Source organism: Labrus mixtus, chromosome 19, assembly GCF_963584025.1.
Source record: "Labrus mixtus chromosome 19, fLabMix1.1, whole genome shotgun sequence".
NCBI classification, from domain to species: domain Eukaryota; kingdom Metazoa; phylum Chordata; class Actinopteri; order Labriformes; family Labridae; genus Labrus; species Labrus mixtus.
In genome coordinates this window covers 23,685,751-23,699,417 of record NC_083630.1, presented here as the reverse complement: position 1 = coordinate 23,699,417, position 13,667 = coordinate 23,685,751, and the positions used below count along the sequence as shown (strand labels likewise).

At 42.4% G+C, this 13,667-nt stretch overlaps 1 protein-coding gene across 2 annotated transcripts in view; it reads left to right on the top strand.

The window, feature by feature from the left end:
• Positions 1-13,108, top strand: part of LOC132994607 (sodium/hydrogen exchanger 9-like) — a 71,379-nt gene extending 58,271 nt beyond the window's left edge. For both annotated transcript variants that reach the window (XM_061065087.1, XM_061065086.1), the window contains exons 15-16: positions 11,637-11,742; positions 11,829-13,108. In XM_061065087.1, coding sequence (XP_060921070.1) covers positions 11,637-11,742; positions 11,829-12,089 — 367 coding nt within the window. In that variant the 3' untranslated portion in view covers positions 12,090-13,108. The remainder of the gene's footprint in view (positions 1-11,636; positions 11,743-11,828) is intronic.
• Positions 13,109-13,667: the final 559 nt, after the last annotated feature.

The following is a 13,667-nucleotide window of genomic DNA, read 5'->3' as shown; positions in this document are numbered from 1 at the left end:
ACAGAGTGCTGCATTTCAGGGGATGTGAAGAAGAAATACCTGTATGTACTGTGAATGTGTGTGGCCTTCAAGTACCCATAACTATATAGTGATTATCTGAGTATGGCTTTTTTTAAAATGGCCTACTACCAATAAAATACATCAGGTAGGTACTCATTTTGATATTTTTAAGAACTATTTCCAAAGGGTTAAAAACATGTTTTCAGGCTGTTTTATATTTGAAACAAAAGAACGACTCAAACTCATCAGAATTAGCTTTTTGTTGTTCTAAATCCACTCTGATCCTGTATTTGATCATGTCTATAAACCCCTCTATTTCAGCCCTGCTCAGAACAGGCTGTTTCTGTGTCTGTACCTTTAAATATGTAAATGAGCTGTGTCTGACCACGCCCCCCTCTCTGGAAGGGCTTGGGTGTCTCGGTCTTTCTCGCTCCATGTCCTATTGTTTACGGTGAGAAGGCAGACTCAGAGGGCAGAACAAACACCTAGCTGTGGGAGTGTCACCCACCTGGGGGAGGGGCTACTGCCCTTTGTGATGTCATGAAGGGAAAATCTCCAAACGGCCTGTTTGAGCACACATTTTCTGAAAAGTGGAGCAGGCAGAAGACGGAGAGGATGGACTTTTCTCATCATTGGGGGGTTTGTAGACATATTAGAGACACATGTTAGTGTTAGACATGGTGACGTGTAATTATAATCTGTGACCTTTAACACCAGTCTTCTTGCTAAGCCAAGCTAAGCTAACAAGTAGCCTTTAATTAAAAGGTCAGTCCAACATTTTGAATAATTGTTTCAGGGAGTTAAAACACCAATTCACTTTGTTAGCATTCGACAGAACCAGAAAGTCTGTTCCCTTATTTTATGCTCAGCCCTCAAGGACCTTTCTTCATCCTTGCGTTCACTGCACAGTCATAAAAATGTTCACAATATTTAAATGTAAATCTCTGATATCAGAGCGGAAAAGTGTCCCAAATAAAAACTATTTCTTGAATGTATTTGCTGTTGACTGCAGGGCAAACTGGATTTCTGTAATTTATAGAGCGGGGTTAAATCATTCAGCAGTTTTAAAAAAACGTTCCAGTCCTGTGCAGCAGAATTTCATGAGGACTGCATTAAGCTCCCGCTAATCGAATTTTACCACTTAATGGCCTCGTGACCTGGCCCCGCTGCTGCTTGGCGGGGAGCACATCATTTTACTTTATGGACTGACTCTGTCTCTGCCGCAAAACAATGAGATGCTGTTCTGCCAGTGCATTCATTTAGTGTTTTCATTTAAAGCACGAGTGTGTTAATATTAATACTAGATTTTTTTTTACGCTTTATAGAGAAGGGCATTTAAAGGGGGAAAAAAACATAAGGGGAAACATATGACTGGACAATGTTGGTTAACCATTCACTTATTCGTCATGGATGGGGAAAAGGACTGAAGGTTGATTTGGCAAAGTGGAAAAATCAACATCTTTTAGTTGATCTTTGCAGTAAGTAGCATCCAGTTCTGAGAAATGAACATCATAAGCATCATTCTTGGCCTGATGAATCATGTTAAGGCTGTCAGACTCCCTTACATAACACCATTATGACAGTCTGATTCAGTAGAGCACAGATTCAGGTTAAAGCATCTGTACTGTGTCCTTCAGAATATTTTTGCTTCCTTTTATGTCTCGGCATGTTTTTGGAGTTGCACAACAAATACAATTCCTTAAAAATGGTTTCTGGAGAAATCATTTGCAGTGAATTATGTGGACTCGGGTTAATGTTGTGGGCGGGCTAATTCAACCTAACTGCATTGCAACAACGCAACTGCAAGCCCTGTGATGTGATTCAAATGGCTAGAAAGCATTTTATTTCCTGCATGTGTAACATTTCCATTATCGCTGCCGTTTTCTATTTTCTGCTGAAGGGAGGGAAGAACACTAGAGGCCGGTATATTCGACTGCTGCTCGATATTTATCAGCTCCAACTCCAATATAAGACGCTCTGTTTCAGTCGCCGTGGTTACCTGTGCAAAAACATGCAGGGAATGTAATGGAAACTAAAAACAGGCGATATAGCTGTGCCATAGAAATCGGTCTGCCAACTAGTGTTTGTAGGCAGGGAGAATTGCAGAGGTATGTAGTGCTCACAATGGCGTGGGTCACTGCAGCATAGCTACGGCTTTGATATAACGCAGAAGTATAAACTTTAGGTTAGTAATGTCCTCTGATTGGAGTCAGGAAGAGGAGGGCAGAGTTAGCGAGGAATCTAGCGTTAACTTGCATGCATTGGTAAACCAACCCAGATCTGAAAGGGCCCTTTCACTGGGACCATCTGTGAACAATCAGTCTGTATTTGCACAGCGCCAATTCATAGCAAATGTTATCTTCAGACACTTAGAGCAGGTAAAAGACCTTACTCTTTGTTATATTATATCCACAATACAAAACTAAAAGCAGTTCTTAGTCCCTCAAAAGGATCGTTTCTTCAGGTACTGTTCCTTTGCTCAAAAATCTTAACGTTTTACATTTTTGGTAGTTATTCTGTGTTGTTCCTTGGTGTTCTCACACGTCTCCATGTCTCTGCTGCTGAAAAGCCTCCTCAACAACATGATACTCTTGACACCTCGATTTTCTCAGCCTGGTGTTAGCTGAGTGATCAAATCTGGCAAGGTTCTAAGAAAGATTGTGCCTCACTTTAAAACGGAAGACATTTAAGCTTATCATTGAAAATCATTACAGTGTGTGCTTGTCTTTTTATCTTGTTTCTTGATCAAATGTGTGGATAGTTGGTGACCATGGTTTTGATCAAACCCATTTCAGTTTAGGATGTTAAACCTCATAATTCAGGAAATGTGAATGAGGTCATGGCTGTGTTGAATCACTGTTAACCACAGACCTGGATATGACATAATATCCTTCCTGATACCTCAAATTATTCATTCCATGGTTGGCGTTATCCTTACAGCTTCTGAGAACATGTCATAGAAATCTTAAGACCTTTGCCCACTAAGTCTGTTTTTTTCCTCACGTATTTTTCAGATCCGATGTGTCTATTTTTCTATTATTTAAAATAGAAAACACTGGGTCCATCACTGGGTCTCAAAACAAGACAAGAGCGAGGAGAGTATCATATGTTGCCAGAGGAGAGTTTCACCTATCGATAGAGGAGTTTCACCTGTCCATAAAGGAGAGTTTCACCTGTTGATAGCGGACAGATTTACCTGTCGATAAAGGAGAGTTTCACCTGTCAATAGAGTTTCACCTGTAGATAGAGGAGAGTTTCACCCTTTGATAAAGGAGAGTTTCACCTGTTGGTAAAGGAGAGTTTCACCTGCTGATAGAAGAGAGTTTCACCTATCGATAGAGGAGTTTCACCTGTCCATAAAGGAGAGTTTCACCTGTTGATAAAGGAGAGTTTCACCTGTCGATAGAGGAGAGTTTCACCTATTGACAAAGGAGAGTTTCACCTGTCAATAGAGGAGAGTTTCACCTGTTGATAGAGAGTTTCACCTGTAGATAGAGGAGAGTTTCACCTGTTGATAGAGAGTTTCACCTGTCAATAGAGGAGAGTTTCACCTGTTGATAAAGGAGAGTTTCACCTGTTGATAAAGGAGAGTTTCACCCTTTGACAAAGGAGAGTTTCACCTGTTGGTAAAGGAAAGTTTCCCCTGTTGATAAAGGAGAGTTTCACCTGTTGAGAAAGGAGAGTTTCACCTGTTGATAGAGTTTCACCTGTAGATAGAGGATAGTTTCACTCTTTGATAAAGGAGAGTTTCACCTGTTGGTAAAGGAGAGTTTCACCTGCTGATAGAAGAGAGTTTCACCTATCGATAGAGGAGTTTCACCTGTCCATAAAGGAGAGTTTCACCTGTTGATAAAGGAGAGTTTCACCTGTCGATAGAGGAGAGTTTCACCTGTTGACAAAGGAGAGTTTCACCTGTTGATAAAGGAGAGTTTCACCTGTTGGTAAAGGAAAGTTTCCCCTGTTGATAAAGGAGAGTTTCACCCTTTGATAAAGGAGAGTTTCACCTGTTGGTAAAGGAGAGTTTCCCCTGTTGATGAAGGAGAGTTTTGCATGTTGATAAAGGAGAGTTTCACCTGTTGATAGAGGAGAGTTTCACTTGTTGATAGAGGAGAGTTTCACCTGTCGATAGAGGAGAGTTTCACCTGTTGATAAAGGAGAGTTTCACCTGTTGGTAAAGGAGAGTTCCACCTGTTGATAGAGGAGAGTTTCACTTGTCGATAAAGGGGAGTTTCACCTGTCGATAGAGGAGAGTTTCACCTGTTGATAAAGGAGAGTTTCACCTGTTGGTAAAGGAAAGTTTCCCCTGTTGATAAAGGAGAGTTTTGCATCTTGATGAAGGAGAGTTTCACCTGTTGATAGAGGAGAGTTTCACTTGTCGATAAAGGAGAGTTTCACCTGTCGATAGAGGAGAGTTTCACCTATTGATAAAGGAGAGTTTCACCTGTTGGTGAAGGAAAGCTTCCCCTGTTGATAAAGGAGAGTTTCACCTGTTGATAAAGGAGACTTTCACCTGTTGATAAAGGAGAGTTTCACTTGCTGGTAAAGGAGAGTTTCACCTGTTGATATAGGAGAGTTTCACTTGTCGATAAAGGAGAGTTTCACCTGTCGATAGAGGAGAGTTTCACCTGTTGATATAGGAGAGTTTCACCTGTTGATAGAGGAGAGTTTCATCTGTGGGTAAAGGAAAGTTTCACCTGTTGATATAGGAGAGTTTCACCTGTTGGTAAAGGAGAGTTTCACCTGTTGATAGAGAGTTTCACTTGTCGATAAAGGAGAGTTTCACCTGTTGATAAAGGAGAGTTTCACCTGTTGGTAAAGGAAAGTTTCCCCTGTTGATAAAGGAGAGTTTTACCTGTTAAGAAAGGAGAGTTTCACCTGTTGACAAAGGAGAGTTTTACCTGTTAAGAAAGGAGAGTTTCACCTGTTGACAAAGGAGAGTTTTACCTGTTAAGAAAGGAGAGTTTCACCTGTTGATAGAGAGTTTCACCTGTAGATAGAGGAGAGTTTCACCTGTTGATAGAGGAGAGTTTCACCTGTTGACAAAGGAGAGTTTCACCTGTCAATAGAGGAGAGTTTTACCTGTTGATAGAGAGTTTCACCTGTCAATAGAGGAGAGTTTTACCTGTTGATAGAGAGTTTCACCTGTCAATAGAGGAGAGTTTTACCTGTTGATAGAGAGTTTCACCTGTAGATAAAGGAGAGTTTCACCTGTTGGTAAAGGAGAGTTTCACCTGTTGATAGAGAGTTTCACCTGTCGATAGAGGAGAGTTTTACCTGTTGATAGAGAGTTTCACCTGTAGATAGAGGAGAGTTTCACCTGTTGATAGAGAGTTTCACCTGTCAATAGAGGAGAGTTTTACCTGTTGATAGAGAGTTTCACCTGTTGGTAAAGGAGAGTTTCACCTGTTGATAGAGAGTTTCACCTGTCGATAGAGGAGAGTTTCACCTGTTGATAAAGGAGAGTTTCACCTGTTGATAAAGGAGAGTTTTGCATGTTGATAAAGGAGAGTTTCACCTGTTGATGAAGGAGAGTTTCACCTGTTGATAAAGGAGAGTTTTGCATGTTGATAAAGGAGAGTTTCCCCTGTTGATAGAGGAGAGTTTTGCATGTTGATAAAGGAGAGTTTCACCTGTTGATAAAGGAGAGTTTTGCATGTTGATAAAGGAGAGTTTCACCTGTTGATGAAGGAGAGTTTCACCTGTTGATAAAGGAGAGTTTTGCATGTTGATAAAGGAGAGTTTCCCCTGTTGATAGAGGAGAGTTTCACTTGTTGATAGAGGAGAGTTTCACCTGTCGATAGAGGAGAGTTTCACCTGTTGATAAAGGAGAGTTTCACCTGTTGGTAAAGGAGACTTTCACCTGTTGGTAAAGGAGAGTTTCACCTATTGGTAAAGGAGACTTTCACCTGTTGGTAAAGGAGAGTTTCACCTGTTGATAGAGGAGAGTTTCACCTGTCGATAAAGGAGAGTTTCACCTGTCGATAGAGGAGAGTTTCACCTGTTGGTAAAGGAAAGTTTCCCCTGTTGATAAAGGAGAGTTTCACCCTTTGATAAAGGAGAGTTTCACCTGTTGGTAAAGGAAAGTTTCCCCTGTTGATAAAGGAGAGTTTTGCATGTTGATAGAGGAGAGTTTCACCTGTTGATAGAGGAGAGTTTCACTTGTCGATAAAGGAGAGTTTCACCTGTCGATAGAGGAGAGTTTCACCTGTTGATAGAGGAGAGTTTCACCTGTTGGTAAAGGAGAGTTTCATCTGTTGGTAAAGGAGAGTTTCACCTGTTGGTAAAGGAGAGTTTCATCTGTTGGTAAAGGAGAGTTTCATCTGTTGGTAAAGGAGAGTTTCACCTGTTGATAAAGGAGACTTTCACCTGTTGATAAAGGAGAGTTTCACTTGTTGGTAGAGGAGAGTTTCACCTGTCAATAGAGGAGAGTTTCACCTGTTGATATAGGAGAGTTTCACTTGTCGATAAAGGAGAGTTTCATCTGTGGGTAAAGGAAAGTTTCACCTGTTGATATAGGAGAGTTTCACCTGTTGGTAAAGGAGAGTTTCACCTGTTGGTAAAGGAAAGTTTCCCCTGTTGATAAAGGAGAGTTTTACCTGTTGATAGAGGAGAGTTTCACCTGTTGATAGAGAGTTTCACCTGTTGATAAAGGAGAGTTTCACCTGTTGATAAAGGAGAGTTTCACCTGTTGGTAAAGGAAAGTTTCCCCTGTTGATAAAGGAGAGTTTTACCTGTTAAGAAAGGAGAGTTTCACCTGTTGACAAAGGAGAGTTTTACCTGTTAAGAAAGGAGAGTTTCACCTGTTGACAAAGGAGAGTTTCACCTGTAGATAGAGGAGAGTTTCACCTGTCGATAAAGGAGTTTCACCTGTTGACAAAGGAGAGTTTCACTTGTTAATATTCAAGAGTTTCACCTGTTGGTAGCAGACAGTATTACCTGTTGATAAAGGAGAGTTAATTTCCAGGTGTGTTTCAGGATGTCAGTCCAGTTTGATTCACTGTTAGCGATATTGAAACCACACATTAAAAAAAGCCCACTAATTTACTCGCAACTGATCCTGAACAGCGGCAAAATGATCCTAATCAGTTTATTCACACTGATTAAGATGAGAGTTAAAAGTCGTAATAAAAATGTCAGCATAGGAAGGCCAACTCGTGTGCGAAGGAGACTCTCTGACCTTTAGGAAATGGGCTAATTAGTTTTTCTGAGAACAAGATGAGAAGATTGACACCACTTTCAGAGCTGTTTAATAAATAGTGCCTGAGGCTACAGCTGTCAGCTAGTTATCTTAGCAGAGCATTCAGCCTGCACATCTGAAAACAGCTAAATCACATACTGACTGGCTAACAGTCCAGGGTGTACCCCACCTCTCACCCAATAACAGCTGGGATCAGATGGATGGTTAAAACCCTTAAAACATAGTTGTGTTATTTTACCTCAGAGAGTCAGGCTAACTCTGTGGCGTCTACCAAGACATTGTAGAGTTGATATTGTTTTGCACACCCAGACACAGACACACAACATGAAACACTGCAAACATTCAATGTATGGCTCTTGCTTTCATTGCTTGCAACCCAACGTGACAAACTGTGTAACCACAGTAATGACATCACCACTCTGTTTGACTGTAGTTAAAGGTCTACATATTGGGTTGAGATTCTGAGTGTATCTGCAAGGAAATGTGGGAAGTACAGAGAGGGGGGGGGGGGGGGGATGAGAGAGGCCCTGAACAAGATGAAAGGCCAAGCCAATGTTTCCCACTGATGGAAGGGAGGGGGGGGGGACGTATTATGGAGACGCTTTGATGTGGACCAGGTGAGAGGAGCCTCAGCCTGGATCCTGCCGCCAGGTAATTGAGCTCCATGTTGGTCGCTGGTGTCTCATCCTGCTTTCTTAACTGTTTCCCTGTCGGCCTGGTTTGAAGGCTCATTAGGACAAACGCTCCTAAGCAGTGATTTGAGGAACATCAAAGACTTTTCTGCCCTGGTGCTTTGCACACTTGCGGTCTCGGGGCGAGCAACACATGTTTTTTGTTTTGACTCTGGGATCTCTGACGCCACCCATGTCGTGTGGCTGTGTGATACTGTTCGCTTGGTCTCTGGAGGAGCCTGTGGTGTCACATGGGAGGTAGAACTCTCTGTGTTATCTATATTTAAAGATTTGTATACAGCAATTCATATAAACATGTATACACAAATAACAGAGGGAGGTGGCACCAGCTTTAGATAGAAGTCCTGGTGACAATGTGTATTGTGTGTGACAGATACGTAGAAGTAATAATTATGCAGTGTGGCCTCTTCCAGGGTCTCTGAACCTCTGAACCCAACGGCAATCCTCGTCTATTGTCAGCCCTTTTCAAGTTGACATGTGGGATCTGTCATGGACTGTTAGAGATAAATGTATCATCGTTAGCTTGGCATCAATGGGAGCTGGTATAGCATTTGTGCGGATGGCGTTACTATTTAAGGTTTTGGGAATAGAAGCAAAGAATACACAAACCTGTCTCCGTCCAAATGTTGCAACAAGCTGCCTTCAGCTTCAAATCTTCGAACATGTGTCATCAATACAGAACGTTAAGTCAGGCAGTAAACACAACAAACCCTCACATGGACAAAGCCATGCTCTGTATTTCCTATGCTAATCTAACTGGCTGCTAGCCTAGCATTGGTTTCTTTTATCATGGACAGGTACGAGTCATTTCAGTGTTAACCTGCGTTCTTTTAGGTGTGTTTATGTTCTTTCCTCTTCCTCTCTTTCTATATATAGGACCATAAAGTGGCAGTGCTCAAACGCAGTACTGAAAACACTGAGTTACAGTAATTGTGCTGACTTACTCTCATCCAATAATGAGAGGTCAGGAAGAGGTGACGTGTGGGACTTGTAGGAGGCAATGTGTTCGCAGTGATGATGGCTGAAGCAGCATTTGAGCTTCTACCCCCACACAGCTACTCAGCACCTTTTCCCACATATACATACACACACACACACACACACACACAAACAACCTGACACCATTGTGCAGCAGAAAGCAGCTTGAGCAGTTATAATTACAGTCGCCGTCTAGTATTCTGCCAGCGTTGAACAGAAGGACACCGGGCCGACAAGAGGACAACTCACTCCTGCAGGTCCTAGTGAAGTCATTATTCCCCCTTCTTCCTTTTCTCCTTCCTCTCCCTCCCCCTCCCTCCCTCATTTTCTCCCTTTCTCTCTCACTTCAGACATTTATAAATAAATCCTGTTAGCTGGCAGAGCAGGGCCCATAATTCCCACCTCTTGCATTTTGCTGATAACAGCAACAGAATGTAAGAATTGGCACAGAATAACAAATTAGATCAGTTTCCTCTCCTCTTCTCGTTGTTTTGTTTTGTTCTTTAGTTTTTTTTGTGCTTATGCCAGAGGATTGTGCACTCGTCTGCTGTCTGTATGTTGCACATTATTCATTATAGGCTCCGGGGTACAAAGGTTGCTTCATCCAGAAAATTATAGCATTGTTGAAATCTTTTTTTTTTCTTCTTCTTCTTTTCCAATAACACACAGGGAGAGCAAAGTATCAACACACCATGCACAAGGGCAATTATTAATCAGAACTTTACAAAAAGTAACCAGAGGCTGTGGAGAGGACACCAGATCAATCTGCTGTCACCGAGCTTTTGTATGCAGACATCTGGTCTGGAAAAAAGCTATACAAAGTTTGCATCGGTTTAACATTGGCCCTGTTGACAAGACGATTGTCAGACACATTGTCAAATAATGTGACATGAGGCGATGTCAGTATCAGATGTGAATCTGTTGTGACGTATCAATTTAATGCTGACAGTAACTGACATAATTAATAGACCAGTTATCAGCCTCTCGTTGTCTCTCCAATGCAACGGTGATCCATCTTTCCCATCATTCCCTGAGCACTACTCATCATTATATGGACTTGTTTTCTGTTTGCATTTGCACCAACATGATGTTGGGAGAAAGGGGCGGGGCCAAGGGTGGTCAGGGAATCTGATTGGCCACCCCAAAGCCCTGAATTACGGTTGGCTATTTGTCTTGTCAGAGGCAGGAGTGTTTAGTGTTTTACTTTTTACAACACGCTGCTTAAAGCCTTCTCTTTATTTTAGTGCAACCGATTTTCCTTTAAACTATGACTTTGAACAAACATCTACCTGTACCTAAAGAATCAAGCACTCTTTTTTAAGCACTTAATACTTCCGGCCACCCCTGCAGAAGTCAGAGGCCCAGTTCGGCCACCCCACTCAGAAAAGACCGGCTCCACCACTGCTGGGAGAGTTCTCTGAATCAGGAGCTAAAACACGGTTCTGAGTGCAGAGTCAATAAAAAAAAAGGGGGCGGGTTCAAACTGTTTCTTGAACTATGAAAAAATCCCTGCAGTCCGATAGCGCAAATAGAAAACCAAACAACAGGCTGTTAACTGAGATAGGCCAGACCACAACAAGCCCTGCTGCAGAGGAAACCTATTTCTCTGTTTGTTTTGTTATTTGCAACTATCAGGATTCAAGATCGAAAAAGATGAGTGCTTGAGAAAATCGCAGGAAATTACTTGTTATCTCTGAAAAACAGAGTAAATCAAACAGATTTTATTCATGTCCGCTGAGGGGTTCTGTATAATCAGACTAAATGCCCTATTCCAGCTTTGAGCCGCACATATACTTTGTATGCATATCACAACTTAATACAAACTGTGGGACGTGTTAAATACTGGATTTTTTAATTAATTCTATTTCCATCCAGTCCTCTTCTGTTCGCCTCCTGTGGAGTTTTTCTCTCCTGTGAACTTGTTTGTTGCTGCATATTTCATTGGGGGCTTTTTATTACTGCAGACAATTACTCCGGCAGACTACAGCTGGTTCTTGTACGCCAAGTATGCTAACAGCGTAGCAAAGCTGATCAAAAACAGCACCAACATCTGAAGCCTTGTATTCAACTCTGAATCCTCTGTGACTCGATGGTAGACAATAAGATTATGAGGAGAAATGCAGCAGGCTTAATACAAGAGAGAGGTTAGAACACAGAAAGGTTTACAGACCCATGCAGAGCTGGATAAACACTGAAGCTTCAGAGTCCACCACATGGTGACCTGTGTGAGGAGGGGGGGAGGAGACAGCTCTCTATGATGTTTCGATTTTGAACTACAGTACCCATTTTAAACACTAGGGGTCAGAGTTACATACCGCTCCTTTAATAATGTATTTTTTCACATTTTAATTTCCAGAAAATGAGCCACTTTAACTAATTCTCTCTCTAGCATAGTCACTGACCTCTGGTTAGCCCTCCTGCATCTGTGTCTCATAAACACTCCCTAAATTCCTTTAGTTCAACCCTTAATCAAAATTCTCTGCTGAGCATTTAAAGCTGGGATATGACACCTTCGATGTCCTGAGCCCGTTATGAGCACTTAGTAAAAACACATTTAAACTGCTGCACTCATTTTACACATTATCACACAATGTGCCCCCAGAGGAAAGATCTTTGGCCCTTGCTAAAATCCTCAAAGGTATGACCAGGTAGCCCGAGGCCAGGTCGGTAAAAGGCTAAAAAACAAACTATTTCCCTTCCCCCCCCCCCTCGTTCCCTGTCGTTGACACTGACACACCTTTGCCACCATGCCTTAACAAGGTTCACAGATATCTAAAGCCTCTGCTGACGCATTACGGCCCCTCTCTGTCCGACTCTCTGCCACAGTGCTGCGGAGTCACTGCCAGACTCTTCAGGAGCCCGAACATCCAGGAGGTGAGTCCTCTCTTCTGTAGCTGTGTACAAAAAAACAAATCCTCAGAGAGTGACAAGAAATAATCATGTTTTGATTTTTTTCCCAGGATGAGGAGCAGCTGTGTGAAACTGAACCGGATGACTGCGGCTGTGATTTGGAGGAAACAGAGCGCCAGGTCGGGTCCATAGGTGGCGACAATTCATCGGAGCACCAGGAGGACCTGCTGGAGGGAGACCTGGGCCTCGGCACCGCTGCGGGGCCCCCCCTCCAGGGAGAGCTGAAGCTCCAGAAGTCACGTCTAACCCCCCCAGCTTTATCGGCCCTCTGCCTCAGCCCTGAGGCTACGGCCCCTGCCTCCCCACAGTGAATAGGGGTCACTGGTCCGGGGCATCTGAGAGGAGCCGACCGGGAGTCAGAGTTACAGAAAGCTTCATGAAAGGTCATGCAACCCCCCTCGTGCTGACATTCATGCAGAGACGCGCTCGCAGAGGGGAGGGGGGGGGAAAAGTTACAAAAGGCTTTTACTCTTTCTGTTCCTCTGCTGATGATTACTGTTGGCTTGTTCTGCTTAAGTCTCGAGGAATTTAGTAGCTGAGAAACAACGCTTTCTAATGTCTACCAAGAGGAGGCTCGATCTGACCTCTGAGTGCACTTTTCAAACGGAAAGCAAAACCAAAATGTTCCTTTTCTCATAAAAAAAATGATTATTGGAAGTGACACATTGATCCCTAGAGGAGTAGCTTCATGCTGCAAAAGCCTCAGCAAATCACAGCAGACGCTATCTATTAAGAGGAAAATCTATTTTAAAGAGCCTGTAACTTTAACACTTTTTACTTTCTTTTCAACACATTATTATTGTTTTATTTCCCTTTTGAATCTGCATCTCTGACATCTTTAAAGATATTGCTGCAAAATGTTTTGTGGTATTTAGAATCAGAACAAATGTTTTTTTGCAGGATTGTGCACAAATTTGACCGTGCAAATGTTCTCAGACAGGTGTCTTCTTAATTATGTGTAATAACTGTAGTGCATGTCATAATCTCCTCCGTCCAGATGTTCTGCTGAAAGGTGGATTCTTGAAGAAGCTTCAGCTGGATTTCAGGCCGCTTTGTATTTTAGGTAAACAAACTGTTTTTTGAAGGAAACTTGAAAAATCGTCTTCCTCTGACTGAAAAAATCACTTTATGAGTGTCAGCCATCAACAGTGTTCTGATCCCTAGAGGAGTAGCTTCATGCTGCTTGGTGGCTTCAGGTTTGAAGGAGATTTACTCACATTGACTGTGACTAAAAGCGTCACCATTTCCAGTCATTAGCTGAAATTGTATTTTTTTTTGCCGACTTTGTTTGCTCGCCACCGACTTCTCATTAAACTTTTATTGCGCTGTTTTCCTACCGCAATCCTTTTAACTCCTTTTAAAGCGTATTCTACTGGATTTATTATCATCCTGCAGAGGGCTCGAAAACTCTCTAATGCCCAAGTAAATTAACAGCGTTTGGAAAATTGACAATCAGCATGTGAGACTTCTTCATAGATCGCACTGTGCTGCTCTCCGAGTTCATCACTGTAAATCTCAGCGCCCCCCCTTTCCCCTTTTAGAGAAGCAGGCTGTACGGTCCCAGGCTGCGAAGGTTAGGCTTTGTGAACATGCAGACTGTTTCTCTCTTATTAATAATTGTCCATTGTCCTTGAAAGTGAGGCCTTTCTATGAGGCATTTCTATGTTGTGAATGCATGGATGCTTCTGTGAAATGCTCCTCTGTTGCTGTCTTCTATTGACGCTGCAGAAAGAATACAATGTTTTCCTCTTTTGTTTGTTGATATCTGAATTCAGTTTTGTTCTCAGGGGCGGGGAAAAAAAAGACTGAATGGTATCAACAGCGTTTCATAACAGAGTCCTCAGATGGAAAGTCTTAACCCGCTGGTTTTGTCCTTAAAGGCGCAGGCT